Source organism: Ranitomeya variabilis, chromosome 2 (genome assembly GCF_051348905.1).
Source record: "Ranitomeya variabilis isolate aRanVar5 chromosome 2, aRanVar5.hap1, whole genome shotgun sequence".
In the NCBI taxonomy this organism is placed as follows: Eukaryota; Metazoa; Chordata; class Amphibia; order Anura; family Dendrobatidae; genus Ranitomeya; species Ranitomeya variabilis.
The window spans coordinates 79,783,387-79,807,439 of record NC_135233.1 but is presented as its reverse complement, the minus strand read 5'-3'; the positions used below and the strand labels follow the sequence as shown (position 1 = coordinate 79,807,439).

At 46.2% G+C, this 24,053-nt stretch overlaps 1 protein-coding gene across 1 annotated transcript in view; it reads left to right on the top strand.

Moving 5' to 3' along the window:
- The window catches only part of LOC143804467 (protein CEBPZOS-like), a 77,117-nt gene that overhangs the window by 26,285 nt on the left and 26,779 nt on the right, over nucleotides 1–24,053 (top strand). Inside the window, exon 4 of the mRNA XM_077282583.1 lies at nucleotides 5,275–5,356. Within this exon, the coding sequence (XP_077138698.1) occupies nucleotides 5,275–5,356 (82 nt within the window). The remainder of the gene's footprint in view (nucleotides 1–5,274; nucleotides 5,357–24,053) is intronic.

Here is a 24,053-nt window from a genome sequence, read left to right as displayed (position 1 = left end):
CCATTCGTTCCTCATTTGTTTTGTTGTGTATTTCCTGTTTTTGAGACATATTGCTTTAAGTTTCCAGTCTTGACGCTTTGATGTCTTCCTTGGTCTACCAGTATGTTTGCCTTTAACAACCTTCCCATGTTGTTTGTATTTGGTCCAGATTTTAGACACAGCTGACTGAACAACCAACATCTTTTGCAACATTGTGTGATGATTTACCCTCCTTTAAGAGTTTGATAATCCTCTCCTTTGTTTCAATTGACATCTCTCCTGTTGGAGCCATGATTCATGTCAGTCCACTTGGTGCAACAGCTCTCCAAGGTGTGATCACTCCTTTTTAGATGCAGACTAACTAGCAGATCTAATTTGATGCAGGTGTTAGTTTTGGGAATGAAAATTTACAGGTTGATTCCATAATTTTTTCCTCAGAATTGAGTGATTCCATAATTTTTTCCCTATGCTTGGTTTAAAAAAAGTAACATTACTGACTACCACATTTTTTGTTCTTGATTTCTTTTAGTGTTTCTTAAAGCCAGAAAGTCGCCATTTGAAATGACTTTAGTTTAGTGCCATGTCTGTTATCTGCTTTTTTTCTACAAAATTAAACAACTGAATGAACATCCTCCAAGGCCGGTGATTCCATAATTTTTGCCAGGGGTTGTAGTTTATTCTTGTTAATGGTTTAAAGCTCCTACTGCTTGGTTACCAAACTGGTTCACTTAGAGCCAGCAGGAGGGTGTATACTGCAGAGGAGGAGTTAGGCTAGTTTCACACTAGCGTTCGACAGGGCTGCAGACGAAAGCATTCTTCCTTCATGAAGCCCCGCCCACTGCCGCGCTTCTTCCTTCAGCTCCGCCTACGTCTGCATGCGTCTTGCATACCCTATCTTTAACATTTGGTACGCAGGCCATGCGGATGCCTCCGCACGCATCGTTTTGAAGCTACGCTGACTGCAGCAAAATGCAACATGTTGCTTTTGACGCAGGTCAGTGCAGCGTCAAGATGACGCATGTGGAGGCATCCGCATACATCCGCATGGCATGCGTACCCAATGTTAAAGATAGGGTGCACTGGACAAATGCAGACGTAGGCCGAGCTGAAGGAAGAGGCGCGGCAGTGGGCGGATGTTAGTGTGAAACTAGCTTGAAAAGGGCTTGTGCACGCGCTGCGGATTCCATTGCGGAATTTTCCGCAGCGGATTTGATAAATCCGCAGTGCAAAGCCGCTTCGGTTTTTATTGCGGATTTATCGCGGTTTCTATTGCGGTTTCCTCTGCGGGTTTTCACCTGCAGATTTCTATTGGAGCAGGTGTAAACCCGCATCGGAATCCGAACAAAGAATTGGCATGCTGCGGAATATAAACCGCTGCGTTTCCGCACGTTTTTTTCCGCATGTGCACTGCGGATTTCGTTTCCCATAGGTTTACATTGTACTGTAAACTCATGGGAAACCGCTGCGGACCCGCAGCTGCGGAAACACTGCGGTTCCGCAGCAAAATCCGCAGCGTGTGCACATACCCTAAATCTTTCTATATTCACTTAGTGTCCTTCTAGTGGCAGCAGCATTAAGGCCCCGTCTCACACAGCGACGCTGCAGCGATACAGACAACGATGCTGATTGCTGCAGCGTCGCTGTGTGGTCGCTGGGGAGCTGTCACACAGACAGCTCTCTCCAGCGACCAACGATCAGGGGAACGACCTCGGCATCGTTGAAACTGTCTTCAACGATGCCGAAGTCCCCCTGCAGCACCCGGGTAACCAGGGTAAACATCGGGTTACTAAGCGCAGGGCCGCGCTTAGTAACCCGATGTTTACCCTGGTTACCAAAAAAAACAAACAGTACATACTCGCCTTTCGGTGTCCCTTACCGTCTGCTTCCTGCTCTGACTGAGCCGCCGTACAGTGAGAGCAGAGCGCAGCGGTGACGTCACTGCTGTGCTCTCACTTTACGGCGGCTCAGTCAGAGCAGGAAGCAGACGCCAAGGGACCTGACGGGCAACAGATGGTGAGTATGTACTGTTTGTTTTTTTTTACATTTACGCTGGTAACCAGGGTAAACATCGGGTTACTAAGCGCGGCCCTGCGCTTAGTAACCCGATGTTTACCCTGGTTACCAGTGAAGACATCGGTGGATCGGTGTCACACACACCGATTCAGCGATGTCAGCGGGACCTCAACGACCAAAAAAAGGTCCAGGCCATTCCGACACGACCAGCGATCTCGCAGCAGGGGCCTGATCGCTGGTACGTGTCACACATAGCGAGATCGCTACTGAGGTCGCTGTTGCGTCACAAAACTTGTGACTCAGCAGCGATCTCGCTAGCGATCTCGCTATGTGAGATGGGGCCTTTACACCCATGGTCCTGTGTCCTCCAATGATTGGCTCCGAGAAAAGGATTTTATGGTGAGTACACAAAAATCCCTATATTTTTCTACTTTAAGTGGTAAAAAAATCACACATTTGTAGAAAAAAAATATATACCGGTATGTTAGGTTTGTGCCACTATTTTCTGAGATCAATAACTGTTTTATTTTTCCGTAGATTGAGCTATGTCAGGGCTTGTTTTTTTTGCATGGAGGGGGCTGATTTTTCTGTGGATACCATTTTGGAGTAGATACGTTGTAATAGTTTAATATTGCATTTTTGCAGCACTGCAGGGAACAAAAAAACTTTAATTCCATGGAAAGCCATCGGCACCCTGCAATTGCTTCTGTGGGGGGCATGAGTGCCCAGAACAGACACAGTATTGGCTCCCAGAAAGAATCACATGGTTTAAATCCGTAATTGACAGCAGCATTTAATGGATGCCTGGTTATTTAATGGATTAACAGAAGCGATCTGCCCTAGTTAGATGTACAGTGCCTTGCGAAAGTATTCGGCTCAACCTTTTCCCACATATCATGCTTCAAACATAAAGATACCAAATGTTTATTTTTGCCGAAGAATCAACAACAAGTGGAACACAATTGTGAAGTTGAACGAAATTTATTGGTTATTTTAAATTTTTGTGGAAAATCAAAAACTGAAAAGTGGAGCGTGCAATATTATTCGGCCCCTTTAACTTAATAATATGTTGCGCCACTTTTTGCTGCGATTACAGCTGCAAGTCGCTTGGGGTATGTCTCTATCAGTTTTTTACATCGAGAGCCTGAAATTCTTGCCCATTCTTCCCTGGCAAACAGTTCAAGCTCAGTGAGGTTTGATGGAGATTGTTTGTGAACAGCAGTTTTCAGTTCTTTCCACAGATTCTCGATTGGATTGAGGTCTGAACTTTGACTTGGCCATTCTAACACCTGGATACGTTTATTTGTGAACCATTCCATTGTAGATTTTGCTTTATGTTTGGGATCATTGTCTTGTTGGAAGACATATCTCCGTCCCAGTCTCAGGTCTTTTGCAGACTCCAACATGTTTTCTTCAAGAATGGTACTGTATTTGGCTCCATCCATCTTCCAATCCATTTTAACCGTCTTCCCTGTCCCTGCTGAAGAAAAGCAGGCCCAAACCATGATGCTGCCACCACCATGTTTGACAGTGGGGATGGTGTTTTCAGGGTGATGAGCTGTGTTGCCTTTAAGCCAAACATATTGTTTGGCATTGTTACCAAAAAGTTCGATTTTGGTTTCGTCTGACCAGAGCACCTTCTTCCACATGTTTGGTGTGTCTCCCATGTGGCTTGTTGCAAACTTTAAATTACACTTTTTATGGATATCTTTGAAAAATGGCTTTCTTCTTGCCACGCTTCCATAAAGGCCAGATTTGTGCAGTGTACGACTGATTGTTGTCCTATGGACAGGCTGTCCCACCTCAGCTGTAGATCTCTGCAGTTTATCCAGAGTGATCATGGGCCTCTTGGCTGCATCTCTGATCAGTCTTCTCCTTGTTTGAGATGAACGTTTAGAGGGACGGCCGGGTCTTGGTAGATGTGCAGTGGTATGCTACTCCTTCCATTTCAATATGAACACAGTGCTCCTTGGGATGTTTAAAGTTTTGGAAATCATTTTGTATCCAAATCCGGCTTTAAACTTCTCCACAACAGTATCACGGACCTGCTTGTTGTGTTCCTTGGTCTTCATGATGCTCTCTGTGCTTCAAACAGAACCCTGAGACTATCACAGAGCAGGTGCATTTATACGGAGACTTGAATACACACAGGTGGATTATATTTATCATCATTAGGCATTTAGGACAACATTGGATCATTCAGAGATCCACAATGAACTTCTGGAGTGAGTTTGCTGCACTGAAAGTAAAGGCCGAATAATATTGCATGCCCCACTTTTCAGTTTTTGAATTTCCACAAAAATTTAAAATAACCAATAATTTTCGTTTAACTTAACAATTGTGTTCCACTTGTTGTTTCTTCACCAAAAATTTACATTTGGTATCTTTATGTTTGAAGCATGATATGTGGGAAAAGGTTGAAAAGTTCCAGGGGGCTGAATACTTTCGTAAGGCACTGTAGATGTCGGCATTTTAGGAGCAGACTTGGCTCCTGATCTCGTTTTTATTGTTCACCAAGCATCTGTAAATGAAATTGCAAGAAAAAGCGATCAAAACTTTGTATCTGAAGAAGACCATGTTCACACATTCAGTGTTTGGTCAGTATTTTACATCAGTATTTGTTAGCTAAAACCAGGAGTGGGTGACAAATACAGAAGTGGTGATGTGTTTCTATTATACTTTTCCTCTAATTGTCCCACTCCTGGTTTTGTCTTAAAAATACTGATGTAAAATACTGATCACATACTGAACGTGACCTAAAAAAGTATCGATGAAAATGTCAGCTACCACTAGTCAGCTACTACTAGTCAGTTACCAAAATAGTAACTGCGTTTTGGGGGGGAGGCACCCCCCCAAAACGCAGTTACTATTTTGGTATCTATGCGAGCTTACGAACATAGAAAATAATCTTGCCCAATGAACACCGTGAAAGAAAAAAAGGGTTGGAATTGAGAGATCTTCTTATTACCATTTCACTGCACTTCGAAATTTTTTTTCCTTTTTCCACTACATTGTATAACAAAATGAATGGTGGAAACATAAAAAAATCATGGCTTTTGCAAATAAGGGAGGAAAAAAGCGGAAGCACAAAAACTAAAAATCGCCTGGGAGTGAAGGGGTGATCTCTAAACTGGAGGTGGAAAATAGAAAATGACTAGGTATGGGCAGTGCTATGTGTATGCCGTCTCCTAGAATATTTCCCTGCAGAGCAAAGTTTTAATTGATGCAGATCAGTACAGAAGCTGTAACGGACTTTTGCATGTTTCTTTGGTTTGTGAACAGTTTACTATAAATCCAATGAATGGGCCGGCGTACAGGGAGTCCGGGAGCGAGATGCTGTAACATGGGAAACCAAGAAGAAATGGTAAGTTATATATTTGCTATACCTTGTACAGTATACAGATTTGTGTAGATCTACCGTATTTTTCTGACCATAAGACGCACTTTTTTCCTCCAAATTTGGGAGGAAAGTGTGGATGCGTCTTATGGTAGGGATGTAACGTGGGGAGGGGGCAGCAGCGAGTGTGATTGCACTGGGAGGCAGGAGGCAGAAAAGTGTCCCTGCTGGGCTTCAGGAATCAGCCCTGGGGAAACCACATGGTCCCAATCATTAAAGTGCAGTGAATATTCATTAGCTGCTTCCCCGCCCACCTGTCAGCTGAGCAGTGAGCTGGGAGCAGCAAATGAATACTCCTTCACTGAAACAGGGACACACACGGTTTCCCCAGCGCTGGATTTCTGCAGCAGCTGGGAAGATCTGTGTGTCTGGTGGAGGAGGCAGCAGCAGGGGCCAGAGGGGAGACACAAAATCGCGGCATACCTGCCTGTCGGGGCTGTGCTGAGTGCTCCAGCACAAGGACCTGTGTGATGTCAGGAGTGGGTGGGCTGGAGCATCACAAGGCAGCACAGAACCCTCCCTCTTCTGATATCATCACAGGTCCTGCAGACACCACACTACAATCTGCTGGCTTCCTCCGGTGCTGTGGAGAGGCAACAAGAGGGAGCGCTCTGTGGTGTCATGGATGGGATGCTCCAGCATTTTATCTCACCACAGCTGGCTGGCTGCCACAATTAAAAGGTTAGTTACTACAACACACAATAAAGCACTCTGCCACTTCTGTGGTGAACTGTAACTCCCAGCATGCCATAGGATCTGCAGGACATGCTGGTAGTTATAGTTCTCCCAATGGGATCTCAAAGCAGCACTCCAGTGTTATTTTTTAGTGCTGGAGTGGTGCTTTGAATTTAAGCCCTGTGCCCCCATTTTTATACTCACCCTCCAGCGTCTTCATATAGTACTTTACAGACGCCACACTGGTCCCGCAGCAACATCTTCTACCCGCAGCTTCCAATATAATAACATACTATTATATATAATAACACCACATATAATAGTATGTTTATGTTATTAAATATTTTACCACCTTTTTTGCTTCAAATATTTTTTCCCCTATTTTCCACCTCTAAAACCTGGGTGCGTCTTATAGTCCGAAAAATACGGTATATCTTTATTTTACAAAGCTTGTGCCATTGTAAAATTGACACAAACACAGGGGGAACATACAAACTCTTCATATCTGTCCAAAGACCACACCTGCGAACACCGGACTCCAGGAAGGCAATATACTCGCATTCATGGCCACCATGCAATCTGTACGTGGAATTTTTAGTAGATAATATCTATTTTATCAGTATGACAAACTGGAACACTGGGCACCTGTTGGTTGGCGCCTGTTCACACTAGTTTGGATGTGCTGGTCTTGTTCTCTTTGTATGTGAGTGTATAAACTGGTGTGTGTGTGTGTGTGTGTGTGTGTGTATCATTGTGTTTATAGATGTGTGTGTATATGAGTGTATACACTGGTGTGTGTATATCATTGTCTGTGTATATGAGTGTGTTTTCTATGTGAATGTGTGTTTCTATGTGTGTGTGTGTGTAGATTTATGGTAGCATGTAATGAGTAGTTGCACATGTAATATGTGTAAGCACCAGCCCTTAACAACCACCGAATACGTCTTGTGACGGAGATTATTAAGGGACCTCAATCCTTAGCGTTGCTTTCTCACGGCGCCGAGGATTGAGTGTAACGTGTCCCCAGTGGGCGAAAATCCCTCGGTGACAGCTATATATGACAACTGACACCCTGCAGCAAACCCTTAAACCTTGCTGTCAATTGCGACAGCAACATCGAAGTGGTTAAAACACCTCCTTTAACACCATAGTTCCTCCGCAATCTTAATCGTGATCATTGCCATGGTACCACGAGGTCATCCGATGGTGGCTTGTTAGACCCAGCTATAAGCCAGTTCTAACAGGCTGAATCAGTACAGAATTGACAGGTCTCAGGCATTGCAGTACATAAGTCCTGCAGTGTATGAGACCGACTATCAAAGCAAAAAATATTAATATCCCACAACGGAACTAAGTGAAAAAGTAAAAAGAAGTTAAATAAGATGGGAAAAAAAAAAGTAAAAAAAAATCTGCACAAAAATCACAAAAAGCTGTTTCACCACTAATAATGCAGCGTTTGTGTTAAAATGAATATAAACAAAAAAAGTACCCATAATTAGTATCTACACGTCCGGAACGATCCGATCTATGAAAAATGATGTTATATATTCCATTCATGAAAAAGTTAATAAAAAACATGCCAAAAATGTCACTTTTTCATTATACTGTCACAAAAACTGGAATAAAAAGTAATCAAAACGTCATATGTAAAAGAAAAAAAATGAAAACCCCAAATTGTCTTGCAAAAAACAAGCCCTAATATGGCTCATTCAGCAAAAAAACAAAAAAAAGTTACAGCTGTCAGAATATGGCGATGGAAAAACAAATTAATTTTTATAAAATATTGTTTTTATTTTTGAAAAGTAGCAAAGCATAAAATATATATATATAGATAGATAGATTTTATATCTCTCTGGCTTTACTGTAATTGCACTGAACTGAAGAATAGAGTCATCTAATCACTTTTACCGCACGGTGAACCGCACAAAAAAATAAATCTAAAAACAACGACAGCAATTCAGCTGGTCTTTATTCATTGTGAGTCTGAAAAGTCTGGATAAAAAGTGATAAAAAAATGTAACGTAGTTGATAACATTTTCCAGTTCACCACCTGACTGCACCATTGGAGGATGTCCTTCTTACCCTCAGTGGGACAGGAACAACAAGCAGTTAAAAGGACCCTCCTCACTCCACCAACCTTTGTTTTTCCTGTCCCACTGTGGATAGGAACGGCAAGATTTCCCTCCGAAGGTGCTGTGCAGATGGTGGGGATCGGGGGGCCCAGCCTTTCCCTTCCCCGCTGCAAGTATCTGCGGCTGATACCTGCTATGGGGGGTCCCTCAGCCTCCCCAGTGTAGCGCTGCTCCTGGGGTCGGGTCCGCTTCCTCCGTACAGAAGGCTCTCGGTCCGGGTGCTCGTCGGCTGGGGGATGAGTGCGGCGCCACTTCCAGTGCAGCGGCGATTCCGGCATGCGGCCGCTCCCATCAGTGGAGGCCGCCTCCATCAGCGGCGGCTGCCTCCAGGTACAGCGGCCGCGTCACTACCGGCCACAACGGCCTCGTCACTTCCGATCGCGGCGAGTGCCGGTGAGAGGGACGCTAGCGGCAGCGCCGGCCTCAGGAGAGGCCTTTCAGCACATTCAGCCACGAGGACGCGGTAAGGAGGGCAGGATCAACCAGGTAAAACATATATAAGCAATCTATGGGGGTCTGTATACCGCCCGCCATCCTGATAAGGTGCACCCTGGCTAAGGTATCAGTACAATGGAGGAAGCAGCCAGACCTGAGGGGCCAGATCAGCCACAGGGGCACGTGAGTGGGCTAAATCAAAGCCATACCACAAGGCTTCTTATCCTTTCAAAAAGAAAAGAAAAAAAGTAGTTCGCACTCACCAAGCCCGTTGCTGTAAAAGTCTTCTTATCCTTTCCCCTACTCCCCTACATACTAGGATCTCTATGTGTTTTAGGCTGAGCCTCCCGTCCCTGCGCCTATAGTAAATGCCCTATTTGTGCAGCTAAATTCCCGGAAAATTGGCGAAAGCCACTATGCAAGTCGTGCACATCCAAAATTGTTGGAGAAGAACAGACTTCTTTGTTAAGTAATATGAGAACAATGATACGTCAGGAAGTTCAGACATCCATCTCGAGCCTGAATCTTCCCCACACCAGCCAGACGGAACCGCAAACATCGCGGAAAAGACCAAGAGACTCTAGTCCTTTGGAGGAAGAGGATTCAGTTGAATCGGACCAAGAAGGAAGAGAGGAACCATTAGGAAGAGGAAAGAGGTATCTCTTCTCAGCGGCAGATACGGATGAACTCCTATATGCTGTACGTAGCACTATGCAGTTACAGGATAAGCCTGAGGAGACCTCAATCCAGGATGAAATGTTTGGCGGTTTACATGCTCAAGTCACAAAAGTGTTTCCAGTAAACAATCATATCCGTTCCATGATTTTGGAGGAGTGGCAGGAAGCAGAAAAGAAACTAGTAGTTCCTAGAGACTTCAGACTCTATTTACCCTATAATCCAGAGGATATTAAGGTGTGGGATGAAGTTCCCAAGATAGATGTGCCATTAGCAAAGGTGGCAAAGAAGACGTCAATTCCATTTGAAGACTCTTCTGCTTTAAAAGATCCAATAGATCGCAAGGCAGGAGGACTGCTCAAGAGAACTTGTGAATCCTCGGCGGCAATAATACGGGCCAATATAGCGGCAACTTCGGTAGCCCGGTCCATGAATTTGTGGATAGACGATTTGGAGGAGCATTTCAAAGCTAAGACTTCTAGAGATGTTATTCTCAAATCCCTTCCACTACTAAAACTCGCAACAGGCTTTATGGCTGACACTTCAGCTGAATCTGTACGCTTCGCCGCCAGAAGCGAGTCTTTGTCCAACACGGCCAGAAGAGCTATCTGGCTCAAGACTTGGTCAGGGGATATCCAGTCAAAAAATAAACTGGGTGGAATCCCATTCTCAGGGAGTAAAGTATTTGGGCCTATTCTAGATGACATTTTAGAAAAAGCCTCAGATAAAAAGAAAGAGTTCCCTGAGGAAAACACAAAAAAGTTCCAACCCTTTCGTAGATCCCGACCTGGTCAGAGGACAGACTACAAAGGGAAAGGGAAGTCAGGGAGGTGGTCTTATCCCAAGGGTGGAAAAGGTAGACAATCCATCTTCCCAAGTACAGGTGCAGGAAAGCCAAACAAATGACATCAAGGTGGGAGGTCACTTACAGAAATTTCTAGGGGGTTGGCAGAAAATATCCCCAAATCCTTGGATTCTGCAGGTAATTGCTGAGGGGTACAAACTAGAGTTCTGCAACCGTCCCCCAGAAAGATTTGTAGTAACCGGACCCTGTCCGCTCTCAGACTCATCTATGTGGACAAACATCCAGGAGTTGTTAGAGTTAGAGGCAATCATCCCGGTACACATCTGAGAAAGAGGCAAGGGTCATTATTCTCACTTGTTTTCAATAAAAAAAACCTGAACGATCATAAATTTAAAACCCTTAAACAAGTGGGTCCGGTACAAAAGATTCAGGATGGAATCCATAAGGTCCACAACGCCTTTCATAGACAAAGACATGGTGATATGCACCTTAGATCTAAGCAATGCATACTACTATGTCCCAATACACGCTTCCTACCAAAAGTTTCTGAGATTTGCCCTAATGAACAAAGGAGTAATGTATCACTTCCAGTTCAGATGTCTCCCCTTCGGGCTTGCCTCTGCGCCCAGAATATTCACCAAACTAATATCGGAAGTAGTAGCCTATCTAAGGAACCAGAATATTGCCATAGTGCCATATCTGGACGACTTTCTGATAATGGCGAAGTCGGAGAAACTTCTCAAGATAGACTGCAGCTTCACACTCTCCATTCTACAGGACCTGGGATGGATTGTGAATTGGAAAAAATCATGCCTGGTCCCAAATTCCAGAATGAAATTTTTGGGTGTCATATTAGACTCAATGCCAGAACATCGTTTTTACCAGAAGACAAGTAGAGGAATGGCTAGCACATGACTGGAATTGGGTTGTAAGGTGCTAGTGAACGGGAAACTTGATCCCATCAACGCTTACATGTGTTGTACTTACCAGAAGACAGACAGAAGGCCTTGATCAGGCACATACACCAATTCAGACAGAGTACCCCCCTCCATAAGCGAGGCAATGAGGATTCTGGGCTTAATGATGGCATGCATATCCTGTGTGAAATGGAGCCAATTCCACTCTCGAGACAGAACTCCGTGGACAAGAAGATGATGGTTTCTCCATCAGGAAAGAAATCCCTAACCTGGTGGACCACACCGAAGAACCTAAAAGAGGGAGTTCCATGGGTCCTCATCCCTGTGTCACTGTTACCACAGACGCCAGTCAATTCGGATGGGGCGGACATGTAGAAAGAACATATTACCAGGGAGAATGGAGTCCTCAGATTGCTGCAAGGTCGTCAAATTTCAGGGAACTATATGCGATCTGGAAGGTGTTATATCAGGCCCAGTCACAGGTCAGAGACAGACACGTAAGGATACTGTCCGACAATGTGACAGCAGTAGCATTTCTAAGACACCAAGGAGGTCCGAAACATCCACCGCTGCAACACCTAGCAGACCAGATCTTCAGATGGGCGGAGAAATCGGTCAGATCCATCTTGGCAGTTCACCTGGAAGGCGCCAAAAATCAGGTAGCGGACTTCTTGAGCAGAACGCCTGTACATCCCGGAGAATGGGAACTGAACCCAGAAATATTCAGCAGTCTGTGCCAGCAGTGGGGAACACCTCAGATAGATCTTTTTGCCACCAGGTCAAATACGAAGACAAGAGCATTTTTCTCTCTCAATCCTCTAGATGGAGCCACAGGAGTAGACGCCTTATCTCAGCATTGGGGAGAAGGTCTCCTGTACGCATTTCCGCCTCTTCCTCTGATACCGAAGACACTGAGGAAGATACGGGACGAGAGAGCAACCGTAATCCTGGTAGTTCCTTTTTGGCCAAAAAGGAGCTGGTTCTCTCTACTATCCAGAATGGCAACAGAGAAACCAATCTTACTACCGAACAGACAAGACCTTCTGCTACAGGGGCCGGTGTTCCACAAAGATCCAGACTCTCTACATCTATCTGCTTGGATCCTGAACGGCGAACTCTAACATCCAGAGGCCTGTCAGAGGATGTTATTACCACACTCCAGGCGAGCAGAAAGCCGGTGACCTCAGCTATCTATAACAAAATCTGGAAGCGTTATTGTTCCTTCCTAGGAGAGGTTCCTGTAGATACTTCAAAACCTGACATTCCCAGAATCCTCAATTTCTTGCAGCTCGGGTTTGAGAAGGGCCTCCGGCCTAGTACTCTAAAGGTACAGATTGCAGTTGTTAGTGTCTTTTTTGATATGTCAATAGCCTCCCATCCTTGGATAGCAAGATTTTCCAGGGCCACACAGAGAATAAGACCACTTGTAAGAAAATCAACTCCTCCTTGGGACCTAAACCTGGTCCTTAAGTGTAAAACCCCGTACTTATTATCAGAAGATATGGGCATAGCCAATCTCTCTTTTAAAACAGCCTTCCTGATTGCCATCACGTCAGCTAAAATATTGGTAGAGATGCAGGCTCTATCCACTCAGGATCCATATCTTCAGGTCTTTGATGACAAAATAGTCTTAAGACTTAACCCAGCCTTCCTCCCCAAGGTAGTGTCCTCAACAAATATAAATCAGGAGATAATCCTTCCCTCATTCTGCCAACACCCTAGAAACACGAAGGAAGGGGTCTACCATAACCTTGACGTTGGGGAGAATGTTCTAAAATACCTTGGGGCGACGGAAGGTTGGAGACGAGACACTAACTTGTTCATACAGTACAGGGGCCCAAATAGAGGTTGTAAGGCAGCAAAATCAACCATTGCTAGGTGGATTAAAACCATGATAAGCCTAGCGTATACAGACCTAGGGAAAGATCCCCCGGACATTCTTAGAGCCCACTCAACTCGAGCTATCTTTACATCATGGGCAGAGAAAGGGGGAGCCTCAGCAGACCAGATCTGTAGGGCGGCGACTTGGACCAGCCTTTCTACCTTTGCCAGACACTATAAATTAGATGTCTCATCAGATCAGTTAGCTTTTGATAGAAAAGTATTACATGCAGTAGTCCCACCCTAGTTTACCATCCTTTGGTATTCCTCCAATGGTGCTGTCAGGTGGTGAACTGGAAAACTGTAATTAAACCTACCGGTAATTGTATTTCCAGGAATCCATCCTGACAGCACTACTAGTTCCCTCCCACTGCAAAATTGTATTATAGACTAATGTGATGTAACATTGGTGTATGATTGTTAATAAACTCTTTTTTGCATCCATCCAGATGTGGTACTTAGAAAATCACTGGTGGGTGGAGTGGGGAGGGTCCTTTTAACTGCTTGTTGTTCCTGTCCCACTGAGGGTAAGAAGGACGTCCTCCAATGGTGCTGTCAGGATGGATTCCTGAAAATACAATTACCGGTAGGTCTAATTACCGTTTTTTGACCGCTTTTTATTCATATTTTTCAGAGTCACTATGGTACTAAAAAAATCTTCAAGTAGTGCGACAAATAAGCCCTTATACAGCTCGATTCACCAAAAAAATAAAAAAGTTTCAGCTCTCAGAATATGGTAACAAAAATTATAATTTTTATAAAAAAAAAAGTATTTTCACTATAATCGCACTGATCCGAAGAATAAATCCGCCTTATCACTTATACCGCACAGTGAACTGCGCCAAAATAAAAAGAACTACTCTTGTACTGCTGTCTATTTGTTCATTTTACCTCCCATTTATCCTCCGCTCTCCGCTTATCTCTTACGTTGGGGTTTCCATGTCAATTCCCCCAAACAACGATTCAGACAAAACCTCCAATGGAACCACTCACTTATGATGCAGATGGAGTCTCTTTGGACTGGTCTCTGTTCCAGCGGTGTCCCATTATTTTAGGCGTCTTTTTAGAGCACAAGTGTGGGCGATCACAGATCTGTGCACGTCTAGAAAGATGGAGATCATGAGAGCAGACCCCAAATGGAGTACGAAGTGCCTCCATCTGCCTCATGATGGTTGGTTCTGTTGGGGGCTTTTGCCTGAATCGCATTTTTGTATGATTTACCCGGAAAGCGTAGAACATAAGAATGTGATCCCCGCATTATTCTGGAAGCGATTGAAAAATATTAGGTACCCCAAAATGTTACCAATAAAAACCCAAATTTATCCTGCACAAAACCAGCCCCACTCACATCTGTTATCAAGCATCATGGTCACTTTAACCCCTTCCTGACATTCGCCATACATATACGGTGCAAGTCGGGAGCAGGTGCATTGAGCGGTCTCACAGGCTGAGCCAGCATTATAGTGCAGCATTATAGTGCAGGCTCGGTCCAGTTGTAGATGTTGTCCAGTCTTATTCTAAAGATCTGTAGTCACTCTGTGTCTTTAGACTTCTGAATCCTCACAGCGAGCTTCACATGCTGTGAGGATTTTCTGGTGTTGACGGTAAGAGTGGGCGGTCATGTGACCATAAGTATGAGATTTCTATACTTCCAGCCACATTCCATCTAGACGTGTATTGAGCGAGGCACGTCTTGTCTGAATATGGTCAGAAATTTAGAAATCAAATATTTGTGGTCACATGACAGCCCTCTCTTACTGTCAGCACCAGAGAATCCTCATACGTGATAAAATGATTCAGCAGTCGCAGACACATACAGAGACTACAGAGATTTAGCAAAAACACTGAACAACCCCTTTAACAATGTGTGCCCATCAGCCATCCTGCGTCGTGCTCGCGGTGCTGTAATAAGCAGAAGCAGAACGAGGCCAGAACGAGACTCTCATAGCCTCACATTGAGCCCTTGTGACTGTCACCTCAGACTTACTGTCAGTCAGAAGGTGTGGTCACAAGGTAGTGGACATCAGCGGCAGCGGGAAAAGCTGAAGATGGCGGCTGGTAAGTATAAGACTAGAGGCAGGGAAATTATATTAGCAGCACCACTTCAGCGCTGAAAGAAAACAAAATGCCTGGAGTGGTGCTTTAAGTAACCTGAAAGGTAAACATCATGAACCCCGATGGCCATTTGTTCCAGACCTCTTTAGTCTGTTTCCTACTTTTATACAAGAACCTTGTGTCTCTTGTATTCAGCGTCTGTGTCCCAGTCCTCCATGTGCTCATGTAGTTTGTTGTGTAGGATATATACCATTTTAGGACCCTGCTCCATCATAGAGATTGGCCCCTATAACACTTATAATGTAACTTGGGACAGGAGTTGACATTGTTACCACAATCGGTGGAGTTATACTGTATGTGATCTGCCTTCTGTAAATGACACCCCCATAATTCCTGGCTCTACTTGTGAAATAATGAGAGTAGTTATGATCACTCCCATCATTGTAACTGTGTAAAAAAAAAAAGTCAAGAGATAAAAACTCACATGACACTTTTGTTTACTTTCTTTTTTTATTGGAATAGCAATAAGCAACATTGTAATAAAAATCTTACTGGCCTTTTAAGAAATTAAACCATGATCACAATGACTCTCAGGTCAGGCCCCATGGAGACCACAGAACTAGCTGTGGTAATTGAGAACCGGCTGAGAGCCACTGGATCCAACGATCCAGAGGAAGGCAAAGAAACCCCCCGGAGAGTTCTGCCTCAGGGGGGGAAAAAATTCCTTCCTGACCCCACTTGTGGCGATCGGATATTTCCCTGGATCACGTCAGTCCTGCTGCATATTGCTGTATATCTGCATGTAATTATAAGATCAGTAGAGCCAACCCTAGGAAGGAAAAGGCAAACAGATTACAGATTAATTTACACCCTCCTCCTTGGAGTTTACAGTCTAATATACACTATAGAGGCTACTCTTGAGAGCATACAGACTACTAAACACCCTTCTCCTAGGAGCTTACAGTCTAATATATACTATACAGGCTACTTTTGGTAGCTTACAGACTAATATACACCCTGCTCAAAGGAGCTAATAGTCTAACATACACTATACAGGCTGCTCCTGTGAGCTTACAGACTAATCTACACCCTGCTCCTAGGAGCTTACAGTCTGATATACACTATAACATGCTGCTCCTGGGAGCTTACAGACTAATCTACACCCTGCTCCTAGGAGCTTACAGTCTAATATACACTATACAGGCTGCTTCTGGGAGCTTGCAGACTAATCTACACCCTACTCCTAGGAGCTTACAGTCTAATATACACTACACAGGCTGCTCCTGGGAGCTTACAGACTAATCTACACCCTGCTCCTAGGAGCTCACAGTCTAATATACACTATACAGGCTGCTCCTGAGACATTACAGACTAAGGCTACTTTCACATCTCCATTGGTAGTCGCCCGTCACAAAGCGTCGGCGCGACGTATCGACGGAAGTGTGTCCTTTGACATTTCCATCTGCAGTCCCGGGGAGGAAAGAGACAGAGAGAGAGATTTCCTGCCGGGCATGCGCAGACGGAAAAACAGGATACAACGCACAGAAAAACGTTCCCTTGAACGGGCCAGACGGGCCGCCAAAATCTGACTCAACCAGTGCACGACCGACGAAACGTGTGGCCAAACGTCGCGATCCGTCGGTAATACAAGTCTATGGGAAAAAAACGTATCCTGCAGGCAAATTTGCAGGATGCGTTTTTTTCCCAAAATGACGCATTGTGACGGATTCTAAACAACGTAAGTGTGAAAGTAGCCTTATCTACACTCTGCTCCTAGGAGCTTACAATCTAATATACAATATACAGGCTGCTCCTGAGAGCATACAGACTAATATACACTCTGTTCCAAGGAGCTTACAATCTAATATACAATATATAGGATGCTCCTGAGAGCTTACAGACAAATCTACACCCTGCTCCTAGGAGCTTATAGTCTAATTTACACTATACAGGCTACTCTTGAGAGCTTACACACTAACCTACACTGTGCTCCTGGGAGCTTACAGTCTAATATACACTATACAGGCTGCTCCTGAGAGCTTACAGACTAATCTACACCCTGCTCCTAGGAGTTTACAATATAACTAGCTATTGAACCCATTCTACGCCCGGATGGCGAGCATTTATATTGGTATATGGTCTCCATCCTGGTATGTGCTGCTCCCATCTTGCTCCCCCATCCTGTCATGTTCTGCTCCATCCTGCGTCCCCATCCTGTCATGTGCTGCTCCATCCTGCACCCCCATCCTGTCATATGCTGCTCCATCCTGCGTCCCCATCCTGTTATGTGCTGCTCCATCCTGCGCCCCCATCCTGTCATGTGCTGCTCCACCCTGCGCCCCCATCCTGTCATGTGCTGCTCCAACATGTGTCCCCATCCTGTCATGTGCTGCTCCATCCTGCGTCCCCATCCTGTCATGTGCTCCCATCCTGCGCCCCCATCTTGTCATGTGCTGCTCCCATCCTGCACCCCCATCCTGTCATGTGCTGCTCCCATCCTGCACCTCCATCCTGTCATGTGTGCGCCCCCATTCTGTCATGTGCTGCTCCCATCCTGTGCCCCCATCCTGTCATGTGCTGCTCCCGTCCTGCACCCCCATTCTGTCATGTGGTGCTCCCATCCTGCGCAACCATTCTGTCATGTGCTGCTCCCATCCTGTGCCCCCATTCTGTTGTAATGTGCTGCACCCATTCTGCCTGTTTCTGTTTCCATTCTGCCATATGTTGCTCCCATATTTCTCTCTCCGGCTCTACTGCCTGAGTGCGGCTGTGCTGAGTGCGGCTGTGCTGAGTGCGGCTGTGCTGAGTGCGGCTGTGCTGAGTGCGGCTGTGCTGAGTGCGGCTGTGCTGAGTGCGGCTGTGCTGAGTGCGGCTGTGCTGAGTGCGGCTGTGCTGAGTGCGGCTGTGCTGAGTACGGCTGTGCTGAGTGCGGCTGTGCTGAGTGCGGCTGTGCTGAGTGCGGCTGTGCTGCCTGAGTGCGGCTATACTGAGTGCAGTTGAACTGCCTGAGTGCGGCTATGCTGAGCGTGGCTGTACTGCCTGAGTGCGACTATACTGAGTGCGGCTGTGCTGCTTGAGTGCGGCTGTACTGCGTGAGTGCGGCTGAGTGTGGCTGTAATGCGTGAGTGCGGCTGAGTGTGGCTCTACTGTGCGAGTGCGGCTGAGTGTGGCTGTACTGTGTGAGTGTGGCTGTACTGTGTGAGTGTGGCTGTACTGTGTGAGTGTGGCTGTACTTACTGCCTGAGTGCAGATATACTGAGTGCGGCTGTACTGCCTGAGTGCGGCTGAGTGTTGCTGTACTGCCTGAGTGCGGCTATACTGAGTGTGGCTGTACTGCCTGAGTGCGACTATACTGAGTGTGGCTGTACTGCATTAGTGCGGCTATACTGAGCGTGGCTCTACTTCGTGAGTGCGGCTGAGTGTGGCTGTACTGTGTGAGTGTGGCTGTACTGTGTGAGTGTGGCTGTACTGTGTGAGTGTGGCTGTACTGTGTGAGTGTGGCTGTAGTGTGTGAGTGTGGCTGTAGTGTGTGAGTGTGGCTGTAGTGTGTGAGTGTGGCTGTAGTGTGTGAGTGTGGCTGTAGTGTGTGAGTGTGGCTGTAGTGTGTGAGTGTGGCTGTAGTGTGTGAGTGTGGCTGTAGTGTGTGAGTGTGGCTGTAGTGTGTGAGTGTGGCTGTAGTGTGTGAGTGTGGCTGTAGTGTGTGAGTGTGGCTGTAGTGTGTGAGTGTGGCTGTACTGTGAGTGCGGCCGAGTGTGGCTGTACTGTGTGAGTGTGGCTGCGTGTGGCTGTACTGTGTGAGTGCGGCTGCGTGTGGCTGTACTGCGTGAGTGCGGCTGCGTGTGGCTGTACTGCGTGAGTGTGGCTACTGTGTGGCTGTACTGTGGGAGTGTGACTGTACTGCGTGAGTTGCTGTATTGTGTGGCTGTACTGTGTGAGTGCGGCTGAGTGTGGATGTACTGCGTCAGTTCGGTTGAGTGTGGCTCTACTGCGTGAGTGCGGCTGAGTGTGGCTCTACTGTGCGAGTGTGGCTGTACTGTGTGACTGTGGCAGAGTGTGGCTGTACTGCGTGTGGTTGAACTGTGAGTGCGGCTGAGTGTGGCTGTACTGTGTGAGTGTGGCTGTACTGTGTGAGTGTGGCTGAGTGTGGCTGTACTGCTTGAGTGCGGCTGAGTGTGGCTCTACTATGCGAGTGTAGCTGTACTGTGTGGCTGTACTGTGTGAGTGTGGCTGTACTGTGTGAGTGTGGCTGTACTGTGTGAGTGCGGCTGAGTGTGGCTGTACTGTGTGAGTGTGGCTGTACTGTGAGTGCGGCTGAGTGTGGCTGTACTGCGTCAGTTCGGTTGAGTGTGGCTGTACTGCGTCAGTTCGGTTGAGTGTGGCTCTACTGCGTGAGTGGCTGAGTTTGGCTCTACTGTGCGAGTGTGGCTGTACTGTGAGTGCGGCTGAGTGTGGATGTACTGCGTCAGTTCGGTTGAGTGTGGCTCTACTGCGTGAGTGCGGCTGAGTGTGGCTCTACTGTGCGAGTGTGGCTGTACTGTGTGACTGCGGCAGAGTGTGGCTGTACTGCGTGTGGTTGAACTGTGAGTGCGGCTGAATGTGGCTGTACTGTGTGAGTGTAGCTGTACTGTGTGAGTGTGGCTGTACTGTGTGAGTGTGGCTGTACTGTGTGAGTGTGGCTGTACTGTGTGAGTGTGGCTGTACTGTGTGAGTGTGGCTGTACTGTGTGAGTGTGGCTGAGTGTGGCTGTACTGCTTGAGTGCGGCTGAGTGTGGCTCTACTATGCGAGTGTAGCTGTACTGGGTGGCTGTACTGTGAGTGCGGCTGAGTGTGGCTGTACTGTGTGAGTGTGGCTGTACTGTGTGAGTGTGGCTGTACTGTGTGAGTGTGGCTGTACTGTGCGAGTGTGGCTGTACTGTGTGAGTGCGGCTGAGTGTCGCTGTACTGTGTGAGTGCGGCTGAGTGTGGCTGTACTGCGTCAGTTCGGCTGAGTGTGGCTCTACTGCGTGAGTGCGGCTGAGTGTGGCTCTACTGTGTGAGTGTGGCTGAGTGTGGCTGTACTGTGTGAGTGGCTGTACTGTGTGAGTGCGGCTGAGTGTGGCTGTACTGGCTGAGTGTGGCTGTACTGCGTCAGTTCGGTTGAGTGTGGCTCTACTGTGTGAGTGCGGCTGAGTGTGGCTCTACTGTGTGAGTGCGGCTGTACTGTGTGAGTGTGGCTGTACTGTGTGAGTGCGGCTGAGTGTGGCTGTACTGTGTGAGTGTGGCTGAGTGTGGCTGTACTGTGTGAGTGCGGCTGAGTGTGGCTGTATTGTGTGAGTGCGGCTGAGTGTGGCTGTACTGTGTGAGTGCGGCTGAGTGTGGCTGTACTGCATGAGTGTGGCTGTACTTACTGCCTGAGTGCGGCGCTGGCTATAATGGATACAGCACCCCTGCAGCCAGCACAGCGAGGGCTGACTCCGTCACTGATCACATGCTGGTGACATCATCGAAGGTCCTGGGGCTCCGCTGGGCTCTACATCTACCCTGACCGGAGCTGCAGAGCATGGAGCCCTCATGGCCGCTATATTATGGGGGATACACGGGTGTGTGGAGCCCCCATGGCCGGTATATTGGGGGGGGGGATAAGTAAGTTCAGCTGCGTCACTCTGGTCCAGACTGCGCAGGCTCAGTGCGTCGCGCTTGCGCAGTCTATAAAGGCTTCGGACAGTGACGCTCCCACCGTTATATTATAGATGCCATGAATACGTTGATGATCTAATAAGCAATAGATATTCTGCTGCCAAAGGTGCATTTACACTGCACGATTGTGGCAAACAAGTTTCCTAGGGACGCTCGTTCACAATAATTGTGCCGTCTAAATAGGCTGCTGATCATCCAATGAATGAGCAAAACACTTTCATCAGGTGAAATTATCTTTTGTGCTGCTCAAAAAGATCATTGTTCTGTACTCCACATAATACTGTGTAAACAGGGCATGTGCTGCCGAGAATATTGTCAGCCTATGCACACTGAGTGATTTATTACAAATCGTTCATTAAATATCCGAAGCCGAGTCAACCAGTGGGGATAGGCTGCACTTCGGGTAATTTATTGCACCACAAGGCTGCTAAACATCTATGAAAGGCAGGCGTTAAGGGCACAAACTGGACAGTTGTCCATTCACAAAGCGGTCCCCTGCTTCTGCAGCAGACGTGTATCTAGGTTTTCTGGCACCCAGGGCAAGAGTTCAGTTTAGTGTGCCCCCCCAACCCCCCCCCCCCCCAAGCACATATGCGATTTGCACAGTCAGTCACGTGCTAACGAGCTGCTCACCCTGATTCAATGTTCAGTGAAAAACTGAGAGAAGCAGGAAGCTTGTTGTCATGTGACCCTAAGCATGAAAATCACCAGTGAGTGAAGTGGCTGGAACATGCAAAAAGAGCTGAATCCTGACAGTGACTATATGACTCGCTGTTAGGATTGGCGTGGTGCAGGGCTTCAGTTTATAATTAAAGAGCTTGTCCAGGTTTGAGATGAAAGTCTGCAGTCACTCTATGTGACTGCAGGCTTTTGAATACTTACAGCACATGCACTGCACACTTTTAGGACTCTTCCTTGCCGATGGCAAGAGTGGACAGTCATGTGAGCATACGTATGCGATTTGTATACTTCTGGCCGCATTCCGATTAAACATGTCCGGCCTCGCTCAATTAATTTTCATTGTCAGCATGTGACTGCATGTATGCAAATCGCCGGCACGAGAGAATCCTGACAGCGTGCAGTGCGCACTGTGAGAATTCAGAAGCCTGCAGTCTCATCGCTAACTTGGACAACCCCTTTAATGTTTGTAACAGAAATGAAATTGAGAATTAGTATCACAAACATTTTTTACATCCAGGTACCTTTTTAGATGAACAACTACAGAGACAGCGTCTCTTTCCTTTCATCTTCATTTTGTCCAGACCCCATGATGACTTTTCTCATCCACAGCTCATTTCTGCAGACTTCCCCACACAATGCCCTTAAATACAGCTGTGTCAGTATAAAGCTCCTGAATAAAAATATCTGCCCTATGCTCAGACCCTGAATACATAATTGCCCCTCACTATATTCCCTGCACAAAATATGACCCCCACATCAGCAGTGTGATCACATGACCTGATCACGCTGCTGGCGTCGCTCTGACGCGGCGGTCAGAGCCTCAATTGTACTCTGTTTTACGTCTGTAAGACCCACGTACAATTATTCTCTGGGAGCTGGTGCACTGCAGCTTCTGTGAGGCGGCTGTCAGCTTGACATCCAGCTCGGAGAACGGCTGACTCCCAGTCCGGGGGGCTGCAGAATTCAGCCGCCGAGGGAGACACTTTGGACTGCCACATTAGGTGGCCCGACTGCGCCCCACTGTAGGCTGCGCCTGGGTCACGTGCCCCAGCTGCTCCCCCTTAGGTATGCCTCTGTTCTGCAGCCACATATATAATATAATAGTGCTGCAGACTCTGATCAGACTTTGATCAGAGTTTGATGAGCGTGCCATCAGTTTTTCTCTCAACCCACTCCATTCTGTCAGTCTGTGAAAATCGTAACATATATATATATATATATATATATATATATATATATATATATATATATATATATATATATATACATACATATATGTGTGTGTGCGTATTTGAACAAGTATATAGGCCTGCACACAGAGCGGAGTGCAGGCCTATAGACTTTCTCCTGAGCCCGTACATAGATCTGAGCCCTCTCAGGCTGAAGCTCTGTGCTTCTGCCTGTTGAGTAGCATGCTATAGATAGCCCGGTTCACTATGTATTGATTTAGGCCTTCGCCGGAATTTTTTGGAGAGTCTGAAAACTATACATTTTTGGAAAGGTTATAGTATAAGCAATACGAAAAACAATGTTTCCATTTGCCCCGAGTCCCACGTGACCGCCATATTGGATTTTACAAAATGGCTGACGTAAAACCAATTTTCGTTAATATCTCAGCTTATAAATAACATAAAAATAAAATTTGACAGCTAAACATACATTTTAGGGCTAAGAAATGCAATATTACTAGTTGCAGATGTGTTTTAGATATTTACTACAGCAGTTTTTTATAATTAATTAGTATTGACATAATAATACATAATGACAGGAATCACATGTTTTTTTTTTTCTTTTATTACAGGAGTTGAACATGACAGACAAACCACAAGCTACTGAAGTCACTTGTGAAGGTGAGGCACCTATCAACTGGAAGCTATGTATGCTCTGTCAGTCTTCCAATGGCAATGAGAAGTTGGTGCAAAATCCTCGGATACAGTCTTACCAGCGCGTTTTGGACATAGTAGCAGAGAGGGCAAGTTTACAAGATGGCAACTATGTTGATATCCATCGACGGATTAGCAACAGGAAAGACACAATCGCTACACATCAGGCAGTCTACCATCGAAGTTGTTACACAAATGCAATTAACAACGACCAAATACAACGAGCCCGGGACCGTTATGCACATGCATTAGCTACTGGTAGCCACATTACCAAGAAACGAGGATTAAAAAGAGGACGTGCTGAAATGGACGAATCAGGTTCATTAACATCTGACATCAAACATGGGAAGAAATGAAAGCGGGTAACATTTCAGTCACGAAAAGTGCTATCCCATTTGTATCCATTGGGGCGGACCATGCATGCGAGCATCTGAACAAGCTGATGAAAATCCATGCTGGCATAGTCGGCATCTCGAACAATGCCAATGCTCGTCAGAGATTCTTCATGGCCACACCTGAACTCTCCCGAGTTGTCAAAGAATATACCAGACAGTTTGATTTAGAACGTGACAAAACCAGAGAGCATCACGATCTTGGGCCAAGTGCAGTCAAGAAGTGTCATCATGTTATTGACAAGATTAAGGAAGCAATTTTGAAACATGGCAACCCATTTGCTGTTGTAGGTGACAAGTTGCACAATGTAATCACCCATGCCTACATCCCTGATGAGTACGTAAAAATGATCCTGAATGCAGATGAGACAGGTCAAAAGCTGTATGAAGACTATGTGTTGGCGCGAATCAATGGGGATGTTAGCCTATGGGCACCAGTAAAGAAGGAGAACAACAG